Raw genomic sequence first — 26,702 nt, 5'->3', positions numbered from 1 at the left:
CCGGCCCGGTGCCGAGAGGTGTATTGATTGAAAAGAAAAAGGCCACCAGGGATAAGAAACTATTCTTTATTTTAGACAACATCATAAAATTTTTTTCACATCCCCCCACTTATTAGCCTTAATCCTCATCTTTTCGTTGAGAAATAAAGCTTGAGGAGGTGAGGGAAAATCATAAAGGGTAAACTTAGCAGCACTAACAAGATGCTTCCCTCCAGCACAGCAGTGGGCCCACACTGGCATTCCGCAGAACAGTCTTCCAGAAAGTGCTGATAGGTTTTCTCAGGTGGGGGAGTAGAGGCTAAGATTTCCATGCTCTAATAGTGTCAGCAAACAGTAGATAAAGTTTGGTTAGTTTTCTTTATTGTAACTGGAATTCTCAATCTTTAGTATCCTAACGTGAACTGACCTCCAACAGGAGAAAAGGAATGTGCAATACTCCGAAGCTTTTTGAACAAATAATCTTTTTTTTTTTTCATTAAATACATCAGAAATAGTTTAGAGTGTACTATAAATACAGTCTTTGGAGATGGGAGTTAGAAAGCCTGATCTCTTCCCATCGTCTGCTAAAACCAGCAGCGGAGTGATTCTAGAATGCAGACCACTGGCCACACTGAGAAGGGGACAGGTTAATCAAGGATGGAGTGGAAGGGACCAGCTGCGTCCTCACTTTCCATTTCTGCTTGTACACTGTTTGCTCAACTGAAGTATAGCTGACATACAGTTGTATATTTTTCTTCACTCCCCTAAGTTAAGCAAGATATACCCCCCACCCCCCGTGCCCCTACTTTAAGTAATCCAATTGGGCACTACTTCCCCTCTTTTGTGACAGAGCAACTAAGTCATCACTACCTGAAGAGACCAAAAGAGTGCTGCTGAGACAAAGATGATGGCCCAGCAGGACGGGCCAAATGCTGCACACCACAGAAGACCACGTATTGTGCAAAGGGCAACGTCAAATACTGCAGAAACACTCTCTAAGCAATACTTTCACAAACACTGGTTCTATCTCTACCAGCAAAACCGAGAAAGCATTTATGGTCACAACCCTGGATACTGGCCGCCTCTTGGGTTTGAAATGTGGCAAGGCTTTCCTGGAAAAGGTGTCTTCCCCTAGACTCTAACTGCTTCAGTTTCAGCCTCATCTGGGCACAGTTCTGACACTGATCTGCAGCAGACTCGGTTTCCTAAGACAGCCTGACCACATCGAGGGGTTGTAAAAAAATCTCCATGCATGGTTATTAACTAATTAAACTTGCATTCAACACCATATGCTGATAGGATGAAGCAAAGGATAAGATTTGAATCTTAGATCTTTCTGAGCAGGGCATGTTAGGTGATAACTAGAGGGAAGGATTAGTTGCAAGCTGGATGGGAGCTCAGGCTTAGGCATGAGGGGAATGGTCTCCTACTGGTTTAGAAGCACTCGGGGCTCCCTGAGCTCTGGTGTAGACTACAAGGGTTTCACTCAAGGAAGGGTATGATGTGGGCATAAAACCATTCCTGAGACAGTTGAAGATGGTCCCCTTCTACAGCCAGGAACACTAGCTGTCCTGCATTATCCATTTCCTTTAGCCCCAGGCGGTCCTGCAGAGACAAAGACCATAATTAATCAAGAGCCTTAATGAAAAGTTTCATAGTTAAAAAAGTAAAGAAACAGGATGTTCATTTGGGATACGTGCTCAAAAGTGTAGTCTTTCCCTCAGTAGTAAAATTGAGGTGTATTGTTGAAAGTGCCAAAAAGGATGCCTCCCAGTTTGCTTCCTGAGCATTCAAAACATATATTTAATTGAGATTGTTGTCTACAGAGTTCTATATTCTGCTTTCTGGAAAGTTTCCTAAAGTTTCTGGAGAACCACTTATGTGGGTGGGCCAGCCACCAACAAAACTGGCTCAAAATGTCAGTCAAGTGAGACTGAGCCAAAGACAGGAAAGCGTTAGCTTAAAATGTACTCAGCCCTTCGGTAACTCAGACGCTTTTCGCATCCTGCAGTTGAAAAAGGCCTTCCGAGCAGTGCCACACGACAAATACAGCTGGGAGGACGTGCAGTGACGGCCCCGGAGCGCTGCTTCTGCTGCAGCTACTGATGGTTTGACTTTCACGATAGGGATGTTCTTAGTTGTAATTTCCCAAACTCAAAAGACCCCCCCCCCCCAGCTTCCCTATCCTTTGATCTCACCCAAGCTGGGGCACCAAGAGAGGAGACACTCGGCCTGCAAAGTTAATCGGAGGAATTCCAGTAGAAGGCAAGTGGTGCAGAGAGCACTCGCGCCCTTGGGGACCAGGGTCCACCTCCAGTATATATTCCTTAGCGTGTGGAAGGCCCCAGAACTAGAGGTAGGGGAATGGTGCACCCTCTGCGTGAGAAACAGAGCCTACTGTGCTTCCTCTTCAGGCTCCTGCAGGGGGAGCTCCCCTCCTCAGTGCTCTGATTTAAAAACAGGACCTCACGTCCACTCGTGTTTTAAAGTTAATACATCGGGCAGCCCCGGTGGCGCAGCGGTTTAGCACCACCTGCGGCCCGAGGTGTGATCCTGGAAACTTGGGATTGAGTCAGCGTCGGGCTCCCTGCATGGAGCCCGCTTCTCCCTCTGCCGTGTCTCTGCCTCTCTCTCTGTCTCTCATGGATAAATGAATAAAATAAATAATAATAATAATAATAAAGTTAACACCTCTCCCATGTTCTCACGATGCGCGGGGGCTGCTTGGACTTGCAGTCTGCACATCAGCAAAGGAAGCCAGTTCGAACCCTTTCTATCAGGAGGAGGAAACTGGAGATGATGCGACCTTTGTACATACTTGGAAACCATGAGGTACAGGTCCTGCGTCCTTCAGGGTGTACGTTTCTGTAAACCAGCGCTGGCCTAATAGCACCCTCACCAGCCTCACCCGTCGCAGGCACAAGCCAGACACCTCTGCGCCTACTGCTCGGGGGTGCACAGGACGGGCAGCTGCAGGAACCTGGAGCTGAGTAAGACAGCACCTCGCTCCCCTCCGGTTACCTGTGTGTACAGAGCGGTCTCCTGCAAGGGAATGGTTTCCTTGGCTTGGCCACTTCTGTAGAATCCGAACCACTGCAGGAGAGGAACAAGAAGGAAGATGATCACACATACCGTACGCACGCAGTGTTAAGCTAGGACCAGCCGGCACCTAAGACTACCACCAAAAGTATCACAAAGCTGCAGCAAAGAGTAAAAATAGAGTTAGGTCTTGAGTCATGTTTTTTGAAGGGTGGATCCTGATGGGATGAGTTAATCTTTCCAAAGAGCTTTCCAATTCCCCGGAATTCCGGTTTCCTACAATTATCGAGCACCTACGCTGTGAAAACCCTTGTGCTAAATTTGACATTTGAAGGTGAATATATATATGGGTCCCTGTTTTCTACAGCTCTGGTCTAGTGAGGCACGGAAACAACCGTTGGGCACAGGATCAGCCAACTTTTCTGTAAAGGCCAGATACAAAATATTTTAGCCTTTAAGGGCCACATGGGTGCCACCATTCCAAACAAAAGCAGCCATGGAACAAGATTTTAAAAATGGACATGGCTTAAAAAAAAAAAAAGTAAAAATGAATATGGCTGTTTTGCCAAGAAATTCTGTTTATGGACATTGAAATTTGGATGTATATAATTTTTATGTCAACAGATATTCTTCTGATTTTTTTTCCTAACCATGAAAAAAATGGTTCACAGGCTATGCAAAGGCAGATGGCAGGGTGGATCTGGCCGGCAGGCTGCAGTCCCTGCAGTCCCTTTGCTAGTCCCTGGTGGCCGGACATAAAAGAGGGAGCAAACTCCGCTTGGGACAGGGATGGCATCCTGGATGGAAGAAGTGACTGTGGTGCTTGGCCTTGCGAGATGAGCAGGAGCTTGTCAGGTGGAGCCAATGGAAGGGCACTCCAGAGGCTGAGAAGCATGAACAAAGACACGTAAGAAAAAATTTGTGCTAAGCCCAGGGCATTTCAACAAGTACAACATGGCTTTGAGTGCAGTGTATGGAGTCGGTAATGAAGGAAGCTTAGGTTGGAAAGACAGGTCAAGGCAGGCCTTGAATGCCAACCTCAGGGATTTCTAGACTTTGGGCTCCTGGTCTGGGTCCCAGGTCCCCTTGGAAAATGTGGTAAAAGTTACAGACCCTTCCTCAGAGAATCCAACTACATACTCTTGCAAATAATTTCGGGTGGTGGGGGAATAATACCCCCCAGTGTCTCATTTGTAGACCTCGGGTGAAGAAGCCCTACTCTACACAAAGGTGGTGGAAGGGACTGAAGGATTTTCCCCAGCAGGTGGCTCTATCTTAATGCCATCTACTCCTTGGGTCTCTGGGCGTGGCCCGCCGACGCAGCATCTCACCTCAGAGTCCACAGGATCCACAATGGAATCGTTGAGAAATTTCACCATCACAAACTTCTTCAAGGCCATCAGGTTTCTCTTGTAGGACTCATTGACGCCCTGGGGGAAAGGCCAGGTTCCAGCAGGGATGCTAAAGCCTGCCCAGCGCTCCGGCCTCCCCAGCCCTGGGCCACCGGATTTCCTCCCTGTGATCAAGGGCCGCTCTTCCAGCTTCCGGCCCAGAATATACCTTGTACAGGCCTTTCTCACCATCCTAGCTGACTGGCAATGCCCCCACCTACCACAGCACTCAGATGCCACCATAAGTCTGTCACCGCACTCCCTGGGCATCCATCACAAAGGTTAAAGGCCATCGAGAAAGCCAAGGCACGAGGAGAAACTATACATTCTCGGTGGTTCTGCGAGGCTGTTCTGTTTCTTCCCTGCTAGCCCTCAAATTTTGTTTTAAAGAACAAAAACCCGGGCAGCCCCGATGGCTTAACAGTTTAGTGCTGCCTTCAGCCCAGGGTGTGATACTGGAGACCCGGGATCGAGTCCCAAGTCAGGCTCCCTGCATGGAGCCTGATTCTCCCTCTGCCTCTCTCTCTCTCTGTCTCTAAAATAAATAATTTAAATAAATAATTTAAAATAAATTAATTAATTAAAAAAAATAAAAAACAAAAACCTCTAGGCAGGCACAGTACAAATTGAGCCACGGAGTTTACTAGAATCTCCCAAATCAAGTTCGTGCCTGGGCCATACTCAGTGCCCTCTGCAGTCTCTCTTCTAAGTAAATCTCACTTCTGAGAAAATCGGACGCCCAAGGGACCCACTAGGAAGGCCTCCCTCAGTGAGGACAGCAGCAGTGCTGGTCCACCGAGGCCAGCGGCACCCGACTGAGCTTCCCTGCTGCTTCACAAGGAAAGGAAAAGGACCCGAGGGGGGAGAGCCAGATGAATGGCAGCTTTCCTGAAAGAACTGCCGCTCAGAAGCACGGCCTCCCGAGAGCAGACCTTGTGCCTCCCAGGGTCTGTCCAAGGCGTTCTGGGCGAATGCTCACGGCCCACCTGTCTAATGCCCCCAAAGCGAACTGAATGCAGCGCCGAGGCGCCGGGGCTGGGTGCTTACCCGCTCCTGATTAATATCGGCCAGGAAGATGCTGTGGTTGCGGTACATGTCCTCCTTTATGGGGTCGTGCCAGTACTCTGCTTGCACCAGGCTGCGGGGAGGAGGAGGAACGAGTGAAGGCAGCCCAGCTTGCGGCAGGCAGAACACAGGGGTGGGGGGTGCATGGCCAACTGTGTACCCGGTGACTTCAGAAGGACGGAGAGCAGGGCGCTGGGGCGCAGGCCCTGCCCCGAAATATAGCAGAGGGGACTTCCACTCATGAAGTGGTTCAGTAACACACACCCGAGGTGTGGAAGTGCTACTTAGCTCCGGACCCGGGCCCACCGGTTTGGGAAAAGGACTGATTTTTTTAAAATGTGATGAACCCCCTTTTTTTTTTTTTTAAGATTTTATCTATTTATTTGAGAGAGAGAGAGAGAGAGGGCATGTGCACAGTGACAGGGGGAGGGGCAGAGGCAGAAGCACACACACCCCACACCCCACACCCCTGGGGCAGGGGCCCGATGTGGGGCTCGATCCCAGGACCCCAGGATCATGACCTGAGCCGAAGAACACGGGTGCTAACCGGCTGAGTCGGCCGGGCGCCCCTGAACTGCCCGTTTGTAAAATACTGACAGTGGCCCTGCTCTGGTCCTTGCGTCGTAGTGCTGCGGCTCCCCGGTCTCCCTCAGCAGCAACCCGCAGGACCTGCCCGCACATGGCAGATGAGCAGCGGGAGGCCTCCGCCGGGTGCCAGGGGCCAAGCCAGGGATGCCTGGCAAGCTGGGAAGTCGGCGGGCACTGAGGAAGGGGCGGGACTTCAGCTGTGAGCAGAAGGGAGGGCAGCACAGTTAGGCGACCACAGGAAGATGCTTTGGGAGTGGGTGGCCAACAGTGTCACCTGCTCAGAAGGGGGAGCTCGGGGCGCCCACGCACTCACACGGGAGGCCCATCGAAGTTCCTCCAAAAAATGTTAAGTGCGGGCAGCCTGGGTGGCTCAGTGGTTTAGCACCTGCCTTTGGCCCAGGGCGTGATCCTGGGGTCCTGGGATCGAGTCCTGCATTGGGCTCCCTGCGTGGAGCCTGCTTCTCCCTCTGCCTGTGTCTCTGCCTCTCTCTCTCTCTGTGTCTCTCATAAGTAAATAAAATACCTGGAGGAAAAAAAAATGTTAAGTGAATAAATACAAAGGTCTCTGGATATTGCCGGCCGGCCCGGGTTCCGGAGCCCGGGGGCTGACAAAAGCAGGCAGTCGTCACCGGTCACTCTTCTGCGTGAAAGGGAACCAGCTGAGAAGGGGCACTGGGCAGAAGCCCGGGGCGCAGGGCGGCCAAGGGACCTGGGGATGAGCAGTAGCCGCACGTGCTGCACAAGGCGGAGGAGCTGGGGAGACCCAGAGAGCAATCCTGGGCCTGGGCTGTTCTTCTCTCCTTGTCGCCCTGGGAAGGGCCAAGGTCAGAGGTCAAGTGACCCTCGCAAAACCACATAGGCGTATGAGGGGGGGGCCTAGGGGGCTCAGCTGGTTAAGCAGCAGGCTCTTGGCTTTGACTCAGGCGGTGATCTCAGGGTCGTGGGATCGAGCCCCGTGTCGGGCTCCAGGCTCAGCAGAGTCAGCCTGAGGATTCTCTCTTGGACCCCCCACCCTGCTCGCTCACGTGCGCATGCACTCTCTAAATAACTTTAAAAAATCTTTTTTAAAAAAACCTACATAGTCATAGACAAGGTGGGATGGGAGCCTAAATCTGCCCAAGTCCACATTCTTTCCAACGCAGTCACCCCCAAGACACGGAGCCATTGCCCGAGGCCTGCTCTAGACACTGTGGGGTGGAGAGGGGCACTTATCAGACCCTGGGCCTATCCTATGCACTGACATACAGTAGCCTATTTAATCCTGACAAGAATTCCATGGGGCGGCACTATTACCAGCCTCCTGTTTACAAACAAGGCAGCGATACCCAGAGGGCTTATGCAGCTTGCCCTGGGTCTACGGTGGGGAGGTAACAGAGCCAGAAGGGCCTGCATGCAGCCCACAAATACGCACAACACCACTTGGTACCGCACAGACCTGGCCTCCAATCACCGGTCTTCGCCTCTTGGAGCCGGACTCTTTACAGGGTTGTCATGAAAATTAATAACTGTAAAGCTTGGGTGCCTGGGCGGCTCAGCTGGTTAAGCGTCTGCCTTCAGCTCAGGTCATGGTCCCAGGGTCCTGGGATGGAGCCTCGTGTGGGGCTCCCTGCTCAGCGAGGAGTCCGCCTCTCCCTCTGCCTCCCCTGCTCGTGCTGTCAAATAAATAAAATCTTAAAAAAAAAAAAAAATCACAGAACTGTAAAGCTCACTAAGGTGTCCACTCATGGCACAAATTCCACAAAAGGTGGTGCTCTCAGACCTGCCACCTGCTCTATTCAGTGTCCCCCCACCTCCACCCCCGCTCTAAGTCCAGCAGCCAGGACCGTCTGCATGGGGAGATGCTGGTCCAAGTCCTGATGCCAGAGGAACAAGAGAGAAGCAGAGGAAAGGAAAGCAGAAGCAGAGGTGTTGAGGAGATGGCCAAGCCCTAAGGAATTCTAATCTAAATCACAAGACGATTTTTGGTAGAATCTGACAACCTGATTTTATTTTATTTGACAAACTAATTTTAAACTCCAGATGAAACAATAAAAGTCCAATACCAGCCAAGACTTAAAGAAGAGCTGGGTACAAGTTGCTATAGTAACTAAAGCAGTGTGCGTGCAGGGTGGAGATAGACAGATAAATGAGTGGAACAGAACAACAGCCCAGAAAGAGACTCAAGCATAGAAAACCCCAGGTAGATGAAAACATGAGAATCAAAACAAAACCTTAAAAAAAAAAAATCAGACGAAAATATGGGATAGGAATAGCTTTGTGCTTCAGTCCAAAGGATGATGAAGTGGCCTGAATCCAAATTAGAAGCTGCTGCATCTGATGCTGGTGGTAAGACACTGTGAATGTACTTAAGGCCCCTGAACTGCACACTTAAAACAAAATGGCAAATTTTGTTTTATATATAACATATATATGTTTTACCGCAACATAAAAAAATTAATAATGTAGAATGCCCAAACCAATGAATTATATGCTCTAAGTGACAGAACTATATGGCATATGAATTAGATCTCAATAGAACCATCTAAAAAAAAAAAAAAATCTGCTGTACCAAATGAAGACACCATAGGGCATCTTGGTGGCTCAGTGGTTGAGGGTCTGCCTTTGGCTCAGGGTGTGATCCCGGAATCCTGGGATCAAGTCCTGCATCGGGCTCCCCACAGGGAGCCTGCTTCTCCGTCTGCCTGTGTCTCTGCTTCTCTCTCTGTGTCTCATGAATAAATAAAATCTTCAGGAAAAAAAAAAAGACGACACCATAAATAAAACTAAAAGATAAGCTACAGGCTAAGAGAAGTGTAACAGATGTAACAAAGAAAAGGCTTAATAATAATATATATGCATGTGTGTGTATACAATACTTAAAATCAGTAAGAAAGGGGGAGACTCAGTGGCTCAGTGGTTGCTCAGTGGGTGGCTCAGTGGTTTAGCGCCTGCCTTTGGCCCAGGGTGTGATCCTGGAGTCCTGGGATCGAGTCCCACATCGGGCTCCCTGCATGGAGCCTGCTTCTCCCTCTGCCTGTGTCTCTGCCTCTCTCTCTATGTCTCCCGTGAATAAATAAATAAAATCTTAAAAAAAAAAAAATCAGTAAGAAAAAGACAGCATCCAGCAGAAAAACAGGCGAAGACTAGAATAGGCAATTCACAGAGAAGAGAGACCTGAGTAGCCAACAAACAGGAACAGATGTTCAAGCTGCCTAAGAGGACGCGCGGGTTGGAATGTGGAACCTTCCCACATGCATCTCTGACTGGCAGACGTGCAACAGGCACAGGATTAAAAGACTGGGGAAAACAGGAACGCTCGCACTCTGTTGGTGGGAACAGAAACCAGCACATCCACCTTGGCAATCCGGAGTCAAGTCTAAAGTGCACACGCTCATCACTGTAATCACAGCAGTTAACACGCACCGTCTCCGAAGTACTGTTCTCAGCGCTCTACACTTATTGACTCATTTAACCTTCTCTACAAGCCAGGGCATAGAATTTGTCCTATTTTACAGATGATGAAACTAAGGCACTGAGGTTAAGGAGCATTCCCCAAATTACCCCATAAATAACTGCGAGTCCACAGTCGTGAATTCCACTAGTAGATAAATTCTTGTTTCTTGGGATTGTTAGGTAATAGAAAATACGTATTATGAGGGGTGCCTGGGGGTCTCAGCAGTTGAGTGTCTGCCTTTGGCTCAGGGCGTGATCCCGGGGTCCCGAAACCGAGTCCTGCATCAGGCTCCTTGCAGGGAGCCTGCTTCTCCCTCTGCCTGTATCTCTGCTTCTGTGTCTCATGAATAAATATTTTAAAGAGAAAAGAAAATACATATAATGAATGGTCTCCAGCCCTGGTTCCTGGCACAGAGCTCCTAAAACCCTTGTAATTTCCTAAGTGATAAGAATATGAGGAACAGGGCAGCCCAGGTGGCTCAGCGGTTTAGTACCGCCTCCAGCCCAGGGCCTGATCCTGGAGACCCTGGATTGAGTCCCACGTCGGGCTCCCTGCGTGGAGCCTGCTCCTCCCTCTGCCTGTGTCTCTCTTTCTGTGTCTCTAATACATAAATAAAATCTTTAAAAAATAAAAAAAAAGAATATGAGGAACATCTTTTGTTCTGTGGAGGTGGCCGCGGGTGGGCTCCTGGGTGGCTCCTGAATGGAGCTGCTCACCAGAAAGATCAAGCCTCCACCTGAAGCTCGGAATTTTCTGCCCTGCTTCCTATGCTCCAGAGAGTGGTGGGGGGCTAGAAGTGGAGTTAGTGACTGATCATGGTTACGTGAAGAAGCCTCCATAAAATCCCAATAGTAGGGGTTCAGAGAGCTTCCAGGTTGGCAGACATACTCACATCAGAAGGGTGTGCACCCCACCTCCTGCACTCGGGACCCTCCCAGACCTCACCAATGTATCTCTTCAATCTGGCTGTTCGTCTATGTCTTTAAAAAAAAAAAAATTATTTATTTACTTGAGAGAAACAGCAACAGTGAGAGGGGGAGGAGCAGAGGGAGAGGGAGAAACAGGTTCCCCACTGAGCAGAGCCTGATGGGGGGGCTCCATCCCAGGACTCTGAGATCATAACCTGAGCCGATGCTTAATGGGCTGAACCACGGAGGAGGCGCCCTTCATTTGTGCCCTTTATCACACCCTTCAACAAACTGGTAAACATGTTTCCTTGAGTTCGGTGAGCCGCTGCAGCAAATCAGTCATCAGAGGTTGTGGGGTAACGTGGACACACACCACTGGCGACGGGCATGTGGGGAGATGGCAGGCTTGCAGGACTGAGCACTTAATCTGTGGGATCTGACGCCCTCTCCAGGTACGCAGTGTCAGACTGAGAAATTGCAGGACACCCAGCTGGTGTCACAGAGAATTCCTTGGTGTGGGGAAAACCTCCACACATTTGGAGTGTCCTCTGTGAGTACGGTAGCAGCGTAAGAGTAAAGCTGACATGCGGGAACACAGACTGGGCTTTCCAACACAAGGATGCTCCCTCGGGGCACCTGGGGGGCTCAGTCAGTTAGGCATCCACCTTCGGCTTAGGTCATGATCCCAGGGTCCTGGGCTGGAGCCCCACATCGAGCTCCCTGCCTGGCAGGGAGCCGGCTTCTCCCTCTGCTCCTCCCCCCTGCTCATGCACTTGCACGCTCTCTAATAAATAAATAAAATCTTAAAAAGAAAAGGATGTTCCCTCAAAGTTGTTTGTTACAATGAGAAACTAGAAATGCCAAAATGTTTGCAATACGAAAATCAATACACTGTGATGAAGTCAGAATACAGAATGCCACATAGCAGTCAAGAGGAATGAACTAGATGTATATATAACGTTATTAAACAAATATTATTGAGTGAAAAACTCATGTGTAGAATGAAGTGCCCACGATATCTGTTACATAACATTTAAAAAAAGATTTTATTTATTTATTCATGAGAGACACACAGAGAGAGGCAGAGACACAGGCAGAGGGAAAAGCAGGCTCCCTGCGGGGACCCTGATGGGGGACTCGACCCTAGAGCCCCGGGGTCACGTGGTCAACCACTGAGCCACCCAGGTGCCCCTATTATATAATATTTTAAATATACAAAATAAGGCTATGTATGAAGAATATATATGTATTTATAATTTTTTTTCTTAATGGGCAGAAAGGATCTAATACTCCAATTTCTTGACAGTGGGTGTCACTATGGAGGGAGGGCAGGGAATGGAACCTGGCAGAGATATGTAGAATTCAGTATTATCTGAAATGTTTCTGTTCTTAAAATATTGGAGGCAAATATGGCAAAATATTAATTTCAGGTCTTAGATGATGTCACTCTCTAGACTTTTCTGAACCGCTGAAACGTGCCTAAGTGGATGCCTCAGTATTTCCAGAAAGGGAAGTGGCAAGTTGAGGGCGGAGGTGTGATGAGAGTGGGACACCTGTGGATAAGCACACGGTGGGAGCCCCGGGGCCGCAGGGCTGAGGGCCACCTGGGAGGGCAGGGCTGGCACAGGGGAAGAGGAGAGGCCAAGGCCAGGGCGACACTGCAGCACCCACCGCAGCCCGCAAGGGTGCCATGGGCAGGGTTATGAAGGAGGAAACCGAAGGGAGGAGAAACCCAGGAAGGGCCACCAGCAGCTCAAAGCGGAACCAGAGGGCAGATTTCACATCCACAAAGCGAGAGATAACGGTCCCACTCACCATCCTCATTGCTGCCCCCACCGAGCCAGGGGCGGGGGCTCAAGGAGACCCTCTTCACAGGCTTCCCATGGACTAGATCAAACTTGCTTTGTTAAGGTTGAATGATCTGAACAGGGCAGAAGACTTTGGGCGTCTCTGCTGAAATCAAAATTAACTCTCCCCTGGCTGGAAACCACACCCTTCCGGGGCCCCCCTTGTGGTGACAGGGGCGGGCACAGTTGTACCATGTGGTCTCACTTTTATGGCCGCAGCCAGTGATGGAGATCTGACCTGAGCTGGGACACGGTCCCTCCCCCAGGAATCTGGATCAAGCCTTAGAGATTCCAGCACCCCACCCCCCAGATAATATTCTAAGCAGAGATCATGAAAAACTTGGAAGCTGGGGGTACCTGAGTGGCTCAGTTGGTTGAGTGTCAGACTCTAGGTTTCGGTTCAGGTCATGATCTCGGGGGTCATGGGACGGACCCCAAGGTGGGCTCTATGCTCAGCAGGGAGTCTGCTTGAGGAGTCTCTCTCCCTCTGCCCCTCCTCTGCTCCTGCAGGTACGTGCACTCTCTCTTCAAAATAAATAAATAAATCTTTAAAAACAGAACAACAACAACAACAAAAAAAAAACAAATTTGGAAGCTGCGCAAGGCCACCTTTCACCACATGGGTGGCCAGAGAGGCTGGTGTGCACAGACACAGAGGCAGCAGCAGAGCCAGCAGGAGAGACGGACCCAGCTCTCGGTGGCTCCCATTTCTTGATTCCCTCTGAAACCTTGGGCACCAAAAGACTATGAATTTCTTTAAAATTTTACTCAGGGGACAGCCCCAGTGGCTCAGCAGTTTAACACCGCCTTCAGTCCAGGGCATGATCCTGGAGACCCAGGATTGAGTCCCACGTCGGGCTCCCTGCATGGAGCCTGCTTCTCCCTCTGCCTGTGTCTCTGCCTCTCTTTCTATGTATATCTCTCTGTGTCTCTCATGAATAAATAAATAAAATCTTTAGAAAAATAAAATAAAATAAAATTTTACTTTGGTTTGCTTTGGTTATTGTCCTGCAGCCAGAACCCTCCCTGGTACAAAGGACAGCCGAGGACCATCCTGCCGGAACGCGGTCTCCTTCTGTCCCTTTCTGCCCTCACCACCCCCTTCCCGCCTCTGCTGGGGCCACCCACCTCTTTAAGTCTCATGTTGGCCATCTGCTAAAAAGAGATATACATAGAAATACAAAGAAATTGCAAAAAAGAAAAAGGAACTCCATGAAATTAGAAAAGTATCAATCTGTAATTGAGCCACTGGGAACTCAGACAGCATTTCCCAGGGAAACCGTGGTATAAATGCTGAGCTGTATCCTGGCTCGTTCAGCTACGATGTTTTGAAAAGTATCTCAGGGCGCCAAACGTCTGCCTTCGGCTCAGGTCATGATCCCAAGGTCCTGGGATCGAGCCCTGCATCGGGCCCCCTGCTCTGTGGGGAGCCTGCCTCTCCCTCTCCCTCTTCCCTGCTCAGGTTCTATCTCTGTCTCTCAAATAAATAAAATCTTTAAAAAGGGGGGAAAAAAGTATCTCAGCTCTTCCAGTTCTTTCCACCTCACTGTGGCCGCCCCGGTGTCCACGCCATCATCACCTCTTACCAAGACACTGCAGCAGCCTGTGCTTTTCCTCGACCCGCTTTCCAATCCCCCTCCACAAGGCAGTGGAGACCTTCCAAACACAGAAATCAGGCCATATTATTCCCTGGCTTCAAACCTCCCGAACTACCGATGTGACCTGCTCGTTCTTGCGGGTGGAGCCCCTGTCAACTCCCATCTATCACTCAACCTGTCATCAGAGCCTAGAACAAGCCAAACGTGTCTGAGGATCAGGCCTTGGGGCCTACTGTTCCCTCGGCTTGATGGCTCTCTCCTTAGTCCTCCTACCTCTTCATCCTTCAGACCCCTGCGTGAAGACCACTTCTCCGAAGGCCATTCTGTCCAGAAGAGGCACCTCCTCCTCTCCTCAGCGTGCTGCTCACTCCCACCACGGTCTAGCACCATGAGGTGACCCAGGGCCTCTGTTTACTTGGCAACCTCTTTCCCCACTGCTACGTTCCTTCAGGAGCGCAGGGAGCCGTCTTCTTCTCCGCTGCATCCGTAACACATGATGAAATTATGAATGAAGGGGTGCCTGGGTGGCTCAGTGGTTAAGTGCCTGCCTTGGGCTCAGGGAGTGATCCTGGGGTCCCGGGATCGAGTCCCACGTCAGGCTCCCCACAGGGAGCCTGCCTCTCTGTGTGTCTCTCGTGAATAAATAAATAAAATCTTTTAAAAAATTATGAATGAAATACTTTAGAGCTGCAACTAAAAATAGCAAACAAGGGGATCCCTGGGTGGCTCAGCGGTTTAGCGCCTGCTTTTGGCCCAGAGCGCGATCCTGGAGTCCCGGGATCGAGTCCCACGTCGGGCTCCCGGGATGGAGCCTGCTTCTCCCTCCTCCTGTGTCTCTGCCTCTCTCTCTCTCTTTATCATAAATAAATAAATAAATCTTAAAAAAAAAAAAATAGCAAACAAAACCCCTGCAATGCTTATAAACAAAGGAAATAGGAAGCTCAAGTTGAATAAATATTTTAAACACAGCACCACTAGTGGCTGACAGCCCGACCTGCCTACTTAGTAAGAACTGAGGATGCTGGGGGTGAGGACGAGGCTCAAAGCCACATCGGGCCACACGGTGGGCCCACAGCCCACACCCGTCCAGAAAGAGGGTCATTCTCTTTGTGTGTGTGTGTGTGTGTGTGTGTGTCCACGCGCCTGAAGAGGCCTTTATTTTGCCTTCACGTGTGGCTGCTACTTATAGGTTTGGCGCAGAACTCTAGGATGGAAATCACATTCCCTCCTTCCGTGGCTGTTAGGAACAGACCTGTGGGCGGCCTCCCTGGGGTCTACTCTCTAGGGTGCTGCTCCAAAGGCTCCCAGGAGTGTGCCCCAGGGTGAGGCTTTTCTCATTCCCTGCCCTGACCACTCAGTGAGCCCTTTCAATCTGGAAACACGTCCTGTCCTGTCGTTCTGAGAAACTTCCTTGCGTTGGCTTCTCAGCCAACTCCAATCCAGCCTTCTCCTCTGGGCTCTTTTCGGAGCTCCTCTCCGGCAGATCTGGGGCTTCCAAAGGGGCTCCTTTAATTTTATCAGTTCTCTCCCCTTTTATAAACCTCTTTGAGTTTTTGTTCTAATTTCTAGTAGGAGATTTCCTCAAGTTTATATTCCCATATCGCTCACCTGTTTTTTACTTTGGTCATCTTATTTTTAATTGCCAGGAGCTCTCTTACTCTCCGATTGTTGGTTTTATTCACATTCTTTTCTGGTGTGACAGATGCAATTGCTCATCTCTAAAGATAATTTAAATGTAGGCTTTTTCTTTTTTTCTTTTTTTAAGGTTTTCTTTGGCTCCTTGAATTGCCGTCCTTTCCTTCCAAGTGGCTTTTGACTTTTTATTGGTTTCAGTCTGTTTTTCATGCTAGAAGCTTCCCTCAGACGTCTGGCTGGGCATGCCTGTCCCATAGTTCATATGGAAGCGAGGTGCTACAAAGCTGACGGGAGGCTCCTCATGCGACAACAGAGCTTACCTCCTGGGGGCGTCACCTCACAGTGGTCCACAGGAATCCTGATTTCTTGGAGGACTCTGAAACATCAACCTGTAGATCTTTTCTCTGGGGCCAGTCAGGTTTTCCAGAGACGGCTCCACCAAATATCAGCCTAGCAGGTACTAGGCCTCATTGCTCTCATTCTGGGAGCTGAGTGGGAGGAAAGTAGAGTGGGAGGGAACGGGGTTTCAAAGTGGTGTCTCACCACAATCCTGTGCTTGGTATCTCAGAGTCTGCTACTTCTCTAGTTAAATTGCTCCGGAGAATAAATTTTGTTTCTCTTGTCACAGTGAGGAGCAGTCATTTGGATGTGCACTTAAGGGAACTGGGAGTTTGATCATTCCTTATATAGAAATGATTCTTTTTTTTTTCCAACAAAAAGTCCTCTTTTTAGCTCCATGCACTTATTTCTACCTTCCAAAGGATCTTATGCATCTAATTCCTGACCCTCTCTGGAGCTATAAAAAGTGAATCTGCTTCCTTCTTGTCAGTGCATCCTTCTACAGACATAAAGGTTTCAGCTTTTTCTGCTCTGCTGAAAGTTATCACTTATTCATCCACTTTCTATCTTTCAAAGACATGTTGACGTCTTTTATTGTCTCCTCTCTCTACTGTTCTCTTGGCCCTTATGGGTTTATCACTTCTTATTCTTTTGCTACCAGGTTATTGCTACAGTTTAAGGAGGAAGTGAAGATAAACACGTCAACCTACCACTTTTAATCAGTACTTAGATGTTACCGTCTCCCTCCCACCCACAACTGCTCATTTATAGTCACTAATAATTCTGAGGGCCAGGGGCTGTGTTTGGTTCACAAAAGAAACACAAAGAAAGAAAAGGATGAATTTTTCTGAAGCATCTGGAAAGATAAGAATACTGAGTAAAGAATAAAGAAAAATGGAGGTGCCTGGGTGTCTCAGTCAGTAGAGCATGCAAATTTTGATCTTGGGGTCCTAAGTTCAAACCCCACACTAGGTATAGAGCTTACTTAAAAAAATAAAATTCTTAGTTTCCTTCACTGACCATCAAGTGGCTCTACTGACCTAACACAGCTTTGTGGCCCTGCGCATGGCCAATGGGTAAGAAAGGAAGAAAGTTCCAGCTGCAGGTTGCTTCCATGTATGAGTCACTGGCAAGACTGAACCTAGGAAGATGGCTTCAAGGAAGTGCTGTGATGAAGAACTGTTATTAGACAGGAACGATATGCTTGGAAAACCCATAGGCTAGCTGCTGTAGCCATACTAGTGGATCCCAAATCTCAGTAATCATCTACTCCAGACCCACGGAATCCAAATCAAATCTCTGAGCCCAGGGATAGAGCACCAGGATCCATTTCCAATGAATTTCCCAGAGGTTCTGATATAGAATTTAAGTTTGGAAACAACTAAAAAGAACACACGCCAAAAGTAATACTGTACGTGTTTGGATATTTTTAGAGGAAGGTCAAGAGGGGCAAAGGGAGAGAGAGAATCTTAAACCCAGAGATTCCAATGAGGGGCTCAATCTCACGACCTGAGCCAAAATCAAAAGTCGGATGCTTTAACCAACTGAGCCACCAAAGCGCCCTGTGATTCTGTATATTTTTAAATATCTGAACACATCTGAATGTTGGGACTAATGATGTAGGAGGGTAACCTCTCGCTGGTAACAACCCAAAGAATCTGGCCTCCATATATGCACAGTAATTCCTTAGGCTTGGTACTTTCTAAAGGCTCTTTTGTTTTTTTTTTTTTTTTAAAGATGGAAATTTATTCTGTTGTAATTATATTCTGTATTTTTTTTACAGTACCCTCAAAACCAAAACAAAACCTTCTAGGGGCACCTGGGTGGCTTAGTCAGTTACGCATCTGCCTTTGGCTCAGGTCATAATCTCATGGTCCTGGGACAGCGGAGCCCCACATCAGGTTCTCAGATCAGCGGGGAGCCTGCTTCTCCTTCTCCCTCAGCAGCCCCCACGCCCCGCTCATGCTTTCTCTCTCTCTCTCTCTTTCACATTCTCTCTCTCATAAATAAATAAAATCTTAAAAAAAAAAAAAAACCCTCCCTGTCTTTTTAAAATTAGTATTACAACAGTTCTAGGCTTCTCTAGACAGCACAGAGGTATTTACAAAAAGCCTCTCATGTGAGTAACCGTGGCCACTACTCCTGGAATCACTGCTGGAGAGAAAGTCAGCATATTTTCACACAGTGACAGTTCTGCATCCTTTTCAGCCAACCATACGTACCGTTCTTGAATAGCTTTGTTGTAAGCCCCAGCATTCAGTGTTTTTCTGATCAAGTCACAGATGTGAGAGCTCTCCCCTGGGCACCGAGGGAGTCCATAAACACCTAGAGCAGCAGAAGACAAAATCCATTCATCCCTTCAATAGTTGTGCATCAAATACCTACTATGTACAAGGCACTGTGAGGAACAAAACACACCAGAGCTGCCTCTGGTCTTATTCATTTATTCTTCAAGAAAATAATGGGCTGAGAAGCCACATCATGCCCGGTTTCCCCCTGGTGCTCCTACACTCTTTTCTGCCCAAGGCCTTGGCACCAGCTCTTCCCTGGGAGATGTGCTTCTCTCACTGCTTCAGTGGTTGCACTCATTTCAGCTCTCAGGTCTTAGCCTAGGGAGGTCACATCTGACAACCCTAATTCAAGTGGTATCCACCCCCTTTCCCTCCCCTCCCTCAGTTACACCTTCCATCCTATCCTCATCATCCTCAGCAATATTTTCAGGGGTACCAGGCATAGTTCAAAGCATATATTGGCAGTAATTCATTTAATCCTCACAGCCACCAAGTGGAGTAGAAATCAGTATTTGCTCCATATTGCAGATAAGAAATTTCAAAACAGAGAGGTTAAATACTTTGTCCAAGATTCAACAGTAAGTATAGAGCCATGATATGAACATAGGTTGTTTGGCTCCAGAGCACACATCTTTCTTTTTCTTTTTTTTAAAGTAGGCTCCACTCCCAGTGTGGAGCCCAACAGGGGACTTGAACTCACAACCCTAAGATCAAGACCCTGAGAGAGAACAAGAGTCAGATGCTCAACCAACTGAGCCACTAAGGCACCCCCAGAGTCCATATCTATTCTGTCCTTCAAGTATTATCCTGTTTTTTTCTTTAAATATGCTCCAGGCCCAGCGTGGAGCCCAATGCAGGGCTTAAACTCACCACCCTGAGTTCATCTTGAGCTGAGATCAAGAGTCGGATGCTTAGCCAACTGAGCCCCCCAGGTGCCTCATACCCTATTTTTTTCTTGATCATAGTTCCCACTATCTGTATTTATTAACTTGCTTCATCGTCTATTTCCTAAATCCCCTCACTAGAATGGAAGTTTCCTGAAGACAGGGATCTTGTCTGTCTTATTTACAGATTTTCAGTAAATATTTGTTGATTGAATGAGTGAATGATAAAGTTCTTTTTATCAACTTGCATTTGAATAATACTTGTGTTTTTAAAAAAGTATTTTTCTACTTATTATCTCACTTCATCCTCTGAAAAATTCCCACAAGATGGGCAGGGGCTTCTATCACTTTCCCTTAGCTGCAAAAGGGACCTAAGGGGGACACCTGGGTGGCTCAGTGGTTGAGCGTCTGCCTTCGGCTCAGGTCGTGATCCCGGGGTCTGGAATGGAGTCCCACATCGGGCTCCCCATGGGGAGCCTGCTTCTCCCTCTGCCTATGTCTCTGCCTCCCTCTCTGTGTGTCTCTCATGAATAAATAAAATCTTTTTACAAAAAGAAAAATAAAATAAAAAGGACCTAAGGTACTAAATTACTTGCCCATCAGCAACAGTTAGCTGAGTGGATCAATTTCTTGATTATCAGGAGAACCCTTCTGCCCCTACCCCATGCCAGCTGATAGCTATATCCATGAAAACAGAGATAAAGTTCTATCCCAAGACACATCCTTCCCCAAAAGTGTATTATTCTGCCTAAAGAGAAGACCTACTATTTCAAAGGATTTAATTTCCACTTTTACTTTACAAACAAAAAAGCTTACATGCTATCATTTGCCTGAGTATAGATTCAATAGGACATCACCAATGTCAGAAAACAGGAAAGGTGGGATCCCTGGGTGGCGCAGCGGTTTGGCGCCTGCCTTTGGCCCAGGGCGCGATCCTGGAAACCCGGGATCGATTCCCACGTCGGGCTCCCAGTGCATGGAGCCTGCTTCTCCCTCTGCCTGTGTCTCTGCCTCTCTCTCTCTCTCTCTGTGTGACTATCATAAATAATAAATAAAAATTAAAGAAAGAAAGAAAGAAAGAAAGAAAGAAAGAAAGAAAGAAAGAAAGAAAGAAAGAAAGAAAGAAAGAAAACAGGAAAAAAACAGGAAAGGCAGGGCACCTGGGTGGCTCACTCAGTTAAGCATCTGCCTTCAGCTCAGGTCATGATCCCAGAGTCCTGGGATCAAGCCCTGTGTGGGGCTCCCTGCTGAGCGGGGACTATGCCTCTCCTTCTCCCTCTGCCCCGCCCCCACTCATGCAAGCTTTCTTTCTCTCTCTTTCAAATAAATAAATAAAAATCTTAAAAGAAAAAAGAAAAGAAAGAGAATAGGAAAGGCTGTTGGGGGATCCCTGGGTGGCGCAGCGGTTTGGCGCCTGCCTTTGGCCCAGGGCGCGATCCTGGAGACCCGGGATGGAATCCCACATCAGGCTCCTGGTGCATGGAGCCTGCTTCTCCCTCCGCCTGTGTCTCTGCCTCTCTCTCTCTCTCTGTGACTATCATAAATAAATAAAAAATTTAAAAAAAAAAAAAAAAAGGAAAGGCTGTTGGCCTTCCCTGACTCAACCCCTACCTGCCACGAAGCTGCAACCATCTCACCTCACCTCCACATCAAGCTGGAGAGAAGCAGATAGCAACCTACTGATTTCACCTGTGTTCTTGGCAGCAGCCAAGAACTAGATAGTCTTCTAGTCCAGAGACTCTAGAATCTGGAGTCTCTTCCTATTTCTTTAATTCTGGCTACTTTGTTATAAGCTGGGAAAACAGGATTTTCCAAGGATCACTGGCTTTTTGTACAAACAGAGCTACTGGAATGTTTTTAAATCAAGTTATGTGGATTAGAACAGAGAAAAAAGGAGGCAAGGAGGCCAAAGTTACCTTGATGTTGTCCCCCAATCGAGATCAGATTGATCATGGGAGGTGATGGGCATCTCTGAGCCACTGCCCTCCTGTGGGAAAAAAATTATCAGCTGACTGTCAGATAAAAATGTATCATCAACAACCAACTTCCCAGATTAAGCTACTTCATCCTCTGTGATTCCCCAAAGCCATGGGATGTCAGGATTTCCCCCAATATGGCCAAACACAAATCCTTCTTCTTTCATAGAAAATAAATTAAGTTCTGGGCAGCCGAGGTGGCTCAGTGGTTTAGCGCCGCCTTCAGTCCAGGGCCTGATCCTGGAGATCCAGGATCGAGTCCCACATTGGGCTCCCTGCATGGAGCCTGCTTCTCCCTCTGCCTGTGTCTCTGCCTCTCTCCCTCTCTCTCTCTCTCTCTCTCTCTGTGTATCTCTTATGAATAAATAAAATCTTAAAAAAAAAGAAAGAAATTAAGTTCCATAAAGCTTTTCACACGGAGACATTTTAGAATAGTTTTCCTTCCAAGATATATGAAGAGCTCAAAAGAATTCGAGTGGATCTATCTGAATAAAAGAAAAAAATGAATTCCATGTAAGTGATACAACAAGAAAGGGACTTACAGAAATTGGCCTCCCTGAGAGAATCCCATAGCATTGTAGCCTTGCTGCAATTTAGGATCCTTAGCAAGAATCTGACACACAGTTGTTACTTGGGAATTGACATTCAAGAAGAAGCTGTTCTCCACATCCTAAAAGAGAAGCCACAGAGAAAGGACGGGATGAAAACCATGCATCTTCTCTAAGAGGCCAAACCTGGTTAGGTTGGAATTCCCACATGAACTACTCAAGAGCTAAAGTATCATTGTATGATCCGCTGCTAAAAATGCAAGGCAAAGCATTTGAATAGTACATTCTATGGGGCGCCTGGGTGGTTAAGTGTCTGCCTTCAGCTCAGGCCATGATCTCAGGTGCTGGGCTCCCTGCTCAGCAGGCAGTCTGCTTCTTCTTCTCCCTCTGCCCCTCCCACTATTTATGCACGCACACGCTCTCTGTCTCTCTCTTAAATAAATATAAAATCTTTTTAAAAAATAGTACATTGTATGAAATCAGTCAGCAAACCTTCAAAGGGTCAAAACTGTGAAAGGCCTTACCTCCATCAGGGTCTTCCCAATCTCTAAAGATAAGACGTAAATTCCAGGTATTTTCTCCTCAACCATTTTTTTAATAGCTCCCATGCTTAAGGGATTACAACAGCTGTCTCCTAGACAACAAAGACAACAGTGGATACTCGTGAACCAAAATATTACACATTTTTTTAAAGTTCTATACTTCAGGGGCACCTGGGTGGCTCAATGGTTGAGCATCTGCCTTTGGCTCAGGTCGTGATCCCGGAGCCCTGGGATCAAGTCCTGCACCAGACTCCACACAGAGAACCTGCTTCTCCCTCTGCCTATGTTTCTGCCTCTCTCTCTCCCTGTGTCTCTCATGAATAAATAAATAAAATCTTTAAAAATAAAGTGAAAGTTCTATGTTCCAAAGGCCATTAAGAACATGAAACATACATAATGGGAAAAAATATTTGCAAAATACATATCCAATATGGGTAAACCCATATTAATACCGAGGATATACAAAGAACTCTTACAACACGACAAGAAGTTAATCTAATTAAAAAATGGAAAAAGAATTTCAACAGACCTCTCTCCAGAAAAGATATACAGATGGCCAACAAGCACATGAAAACATGCCCAACATCGCTGGTCATTAAGAAAATGAAAATCAAAACTTAAATGAGAGACTATTTCATACTTACTAGGATGGCTTTAATAAAATTTTTTTTTAATTAAAAAATGGAAAGTAACATGTATTAGTAGGGATGTAGAGAAACAGGAACCCTTGTACATTGCTGGTGGGAGTGTAATATGATGCAACCACTGTGAAAAGTTTGGTGGTTCCTCAAAAAAAGGTAAACCTAACAATTACCATATGACATAGCAATTTCACCTCTAGATACCTACCCCACATAAATTAAAACATGCCCAACAAAAACTTGTACATTAATGTTTATGGCAGCATTATTCATAAGAGCTAAAGGGTGGAAATGACCCAAATGTCCATCAAGGAGTAAGTGGATAAACTGTGGTATATACATAGTGGAATATTATTCAGCCATAAAAAAGGAATGAAACACTCAGGTGCTACAGTATGGATGAAATTAAGAAACATTATTGTAAGTGAAATATGCCAAACACACAAAAAAAATCACATAATGTATGATTACCTTCATCCAGAATAGGCAAACCTATAGAGGCAGAAAGCAGATTGGACATTTCTACAGGGTATTGGGAGTGTGGAATAGAGTGATTACTTAAGGAGTATCCCAGGGATCCCTGGGTGGCACAGCGGTTTGGCGCCTGCGCTTTGGCCCAGGGCGGGATCCTGGAGATCCAGGATCGAGTCCCACGTTGGGCTCCCGGTGCATGGAGCCTGCTTCTCCCTCTGCCTGTGTGTGTGTGTCTCTCTCTCTCTCTCTCTCTGACTATCATAAATAAATAAAAAATTAAAAAAAAAAAGGAGTATCCCAGGTGTTTCCTGGGGTAATGAAAAAGTTCTGAAATTGGAGAGAATTGGTGGTTGTACAACACTGTGAATACACTAAATCCCACTAATTATATATTTTAATATGGCTAACCAATCATATGTTGAGTTCCACCCCAATTTAAAAAAAGAACATCTTTTGCTTGGCTCATGTTTATCAAGTAATAACAAACTTCAAAAGCCCACACAATATAATTGGGACACCAGATTCACAATTGAAAAATGAGCAGAGGTGCACATTATGCTCCCTTATCATCTGGAGCACTTGGGGTTAACAGACTCAAAAGCACTTAAGAGTCAGACTCAAAAAAAAAAAAAAAAAAAAAAAGTCAGACTCAAGGCTAGGACCAGAGAAAGGCAAGTGAAGCACCCGGGACACCAAAATTGAGGTCCGTGCAAGCGCTGACCCTAAACTTCTACAAACTGGAGAGTGAATGCCGTCTTAAATTTTGTGCCATGGGCATGGGGGCCTCCTTGCCTCATCCCACTCCCAGCCCTGCTTCCTGTTCCATGGAACCAAACTTAAAAACAGGAAGCAAAGAGAAATAGGCTGAGGTCATTTCCCATTCTGAGCTTAATCATCACATTTCGAACCCAAGGGGAACCTGAAGAATTCATTTTTGAAATAAAAGCTAAGGCTTAGAGCATCTTCTTATTTCTCCTGTAGTGACTTAACTCTGCTGCAATAGCCCCAGGGCCCAGCACAGAGCTCTGTCTAGATTTGTGGACTCAAGTTTCTCTCTCTTTTTTTTTTCTAATTTCTCTTTGAACAGTGTTCTTTAACAAAACTGTCATCCTCTTCATGGTCCACAAACTGCCTTTAATAGGGTCATTAGTGGTCTTCACATTGCTAAACCCAATGACCCGTTCTCAGCTGACCCGCTGATAAAACTCTATATAACTGATTACTCCTTCTGCATGGACTGGCCTTCCGTTACACTCTCCAGATGTCCCTCCACCATCACTGTCTCCTCAGCTAGCTCCCCTCATCTCCTCAACCTCCACATGTTGGAGGGCTCAATCTTCAGATCTCTTCCCTCCTGTGTACACTCAAGCCCATGATCCTGCTCAGTCTTGGGGCTTTAAACGCCAGCCATATGCTGAAGGCCCCCAACCTAAATCTCCAACCTGTATATCTGTCCTGGACTCTGAACTCCAAACGCCCCTCCAATGTCTCCTGGATGTCTTAACAGGCATCTCACATCTACAGAGTTCCAAAGCAGACTCTTGATCTCCCCACCCCAAATTTGCTGACCCTGCAGGCTTCCCCATTTGGGTATAATGACAACTTCAACCTTCTACTTGTCCAGCCCTAAACCCATGGGAATCATCCTTGGCTTTCTCTCTCTCTCATCCTGAATCTAATGCATTAACAAATTCCGTTCGTTCTGCCTTCAGAAGATACTCACACTTTGGCCACTTCTCAGCATCTCCTCTGTTACTATACTATTTCATGCCACCACCATCTCTTCTTTAAATTGCTAGAATAGCTTCCTAACCTGTCTTCCTGCAAATGTCTGTAACCCACTATAGTCTTTTTTTTTTTTTTAAAGTAGGCTCCACACTGGGCTTGGAGCCCAATGTGGGGCTTGATCTCACTACCCTGAGATGAAGACCAGAGCTGATATCAAGAGTCAGATGCTTAAGGGACTGAGCCACCCAGGTTTCCCCAATCCATTCTTAATGTAGCAACCAGACGGGGATTCCCTGGGTGGCTCAGTGGTTTGGGACTGCCTTTGGTCCAGGGCATGATCCTGGAGTCCCCGGATCTAGTCCCACATCGGGCTCCCAGCATGGAGCCTGCTTCTCCCTCTGCCTCTCTTTCTCTCTGTGTCTATCATGAATAAATAAATAAAATCTTTTAAAATATATATATAGCAACCAGACTGGTGCTTTTAAAATGTAAGTTATATCAGGTCACTCATGTGCTCAAAACACCTCAAGGACTACCCACCCATCTCTTTGTAGCCAACTCCCTTGGCAGGGCCAACGTTGGCACCCCCCTAACCTAAACCCTTATTTTCTTCTCCTTGCTCATTCAGTTCCAGCCCCACGGACCTAAATGTTGTTCCTTCAACTTATCAGACATATTTCCACCTCCCGGCCTTTGCATTTACTGTTACTTCTACCAACTATCCACATGGCATCTTCCCTCACCCACTTCACATCTCCGCACAGATGTCACTTTCTCAATGAATCCTTTCCTGACCTTGCTTATAAAACTGCAAGCCCCCACCTCCCATATGTAGCCCCCTCCCTGCTTTATTTTTCTCCATTGCACTTATCACCATTTTACTTTAAGACCTGTCATTTTGGGGATCCCTGGGTGGCTCAGCGGTTGAGCGCCGCCTTCAGCCCAGGGCGTGATCCTGGAGTCCCGGGATCGAGTCCCACATCAGGCTCCCTGCATGGAGCCTGCTTCTCCCTCTGTGTCTTTCAAGAATAAATAAATAAAGTCTTAAAAAAAAAAAAAAAAAAAAACAGAGACCCGCCATTTTTTTAATAGTCTGTCTCCACCCCTCCCCCCTCTACCCCCACCCCGGCCTCCACCCCCCGGGGGGAGTAAGTTCCGAAAGAGCAAAAAATTTGCTCTGTTGGTTGTCGTACCATCTCGTAGGTCCTCAATAACGACGCGTTAAATGTAAAAAAAAAAAAAAAAAGGAAATGAACCCTAGGTGCCTAACAAATCTCCGTTCAAGGTGTGAATGAATAGGAGGATGTCCGTCCGGGTCCCGCAGCCTCCGCCGCCGCCGCACCCGGACGCCCCCGCCCTGAGGATTCCCCGCGAACAGCCCGAACCCCCCAGCGCGACGCACGGCTCCCGGCGAGCCCTCCCCGAAAGCCAGTCCCCGCTCCCGTCTCCCCCTTCCACCAGAGCAGCCCCCCCAAATCCTGCAGACGTCGGGCCAGCCGGGGGCCGCGCGACCACGGCCCTCGCCCGGCACGCCCGCACCCTGCAGACGCGAACCCAGGTCGGGGCGAGCGGGACAGGCGCCAGGCCCCTCCGACCCCGCCGCTCTCGCTCACCCATCCCATGCCAGATCACCAGCGGCAGCGGCGCGGCCGGGTCCAGACGCCAGGGCGCCCGGGCAGCGCCGGACCCCGGCAGGAGGGCGACGGCCAGAAGCCACAGGCAACTGGGCGACGCCATCTTGGCCCGATCACGTGACCGCCCGCCCGCCCCCGGCCTGGCCTGGCCTCGGCTCCCGC

The 26,702-nt window shown here is 47.7% G+C and overlaps 1 protein-coding gene across 1 annotated transcript; it reads right to left on the bottom strand.

The window, feature by feature from the left end:
- Positions 1 to 52: 52 nt before the first annotated feature.
- On the bottom strand, positions 53 to 26,702 carry PPT1 (palmitoyl-protein thioesterase 1). Its single transcript, XM_025983712.2, has 9 exons — positions 26,520 to 26,702; positions 22,046 to 22,155; positions 21,516 to 21,643; positions 20,914 to 20,984; positions 18,045 to 18,147; positions 5,457 to 5,547; positions 4,350 to 4,448; positions 3,001 to 3,072; positions 53 to 1,584 (listed from the first exon to the last, which is right to left on the bottom strand). Exons 1-9 carry the CDS (start codon positions 26,641 to 26,643, stop codon positions 1,462 to 1,464), a joined length of 921 nt encoding a protein of 306 aa, XP_025839497.1. The 5' UTR covers positions 26,644 to 26,702; the 3' UTR covers positions 53 to 1,461.

Source organism: Vulpes vulpes, chromosome 10 (assembly GCF_048418805.1).
Source record: "Vulpes vulpes isolate BD-2025 chromosome 10, VulVul3, whole genome shotgun sequence".
Classification (NCBI taxonomy): Eukaryota; Metazoa; Chordata; class Mammalia; order Carnivora; family Canidae; genus Vulpes; species Vulpes vulpes.
Note: the sequence above shows the minus strand (reverse complement) of the source record. Positions and strands in the feature narration are given on the sequence as shown.

What these genes read in the sequence shown, in the direction of transcription:
- PPT1 (XM_025983712.2), bottom strand. Translation starts at nt 26,643, where the DNA reads ATGGCGTCGCCCAGTTGCCTGTGGCTTCTGGCCGTCGCCCTCCTGCCG. An exon ending in GATTGGGGGACAACATCAAG is followed by an intron (nt 18,148 to 20,913) that starts GTAACTTTGGCC and finishes CTGCTGCTCTAG; the next exon opens with GTGTTTATGGACTCCCTCGG. An exon ending in AACAAAGCTATTCAAGAACG is followed by an intron (nt 5,548 to 18,044) that starts GTACGTATGGTT and finishes TCCTCCCCGCAG; the next exon opens with CCTGGTGCAAGCAGAGTACT.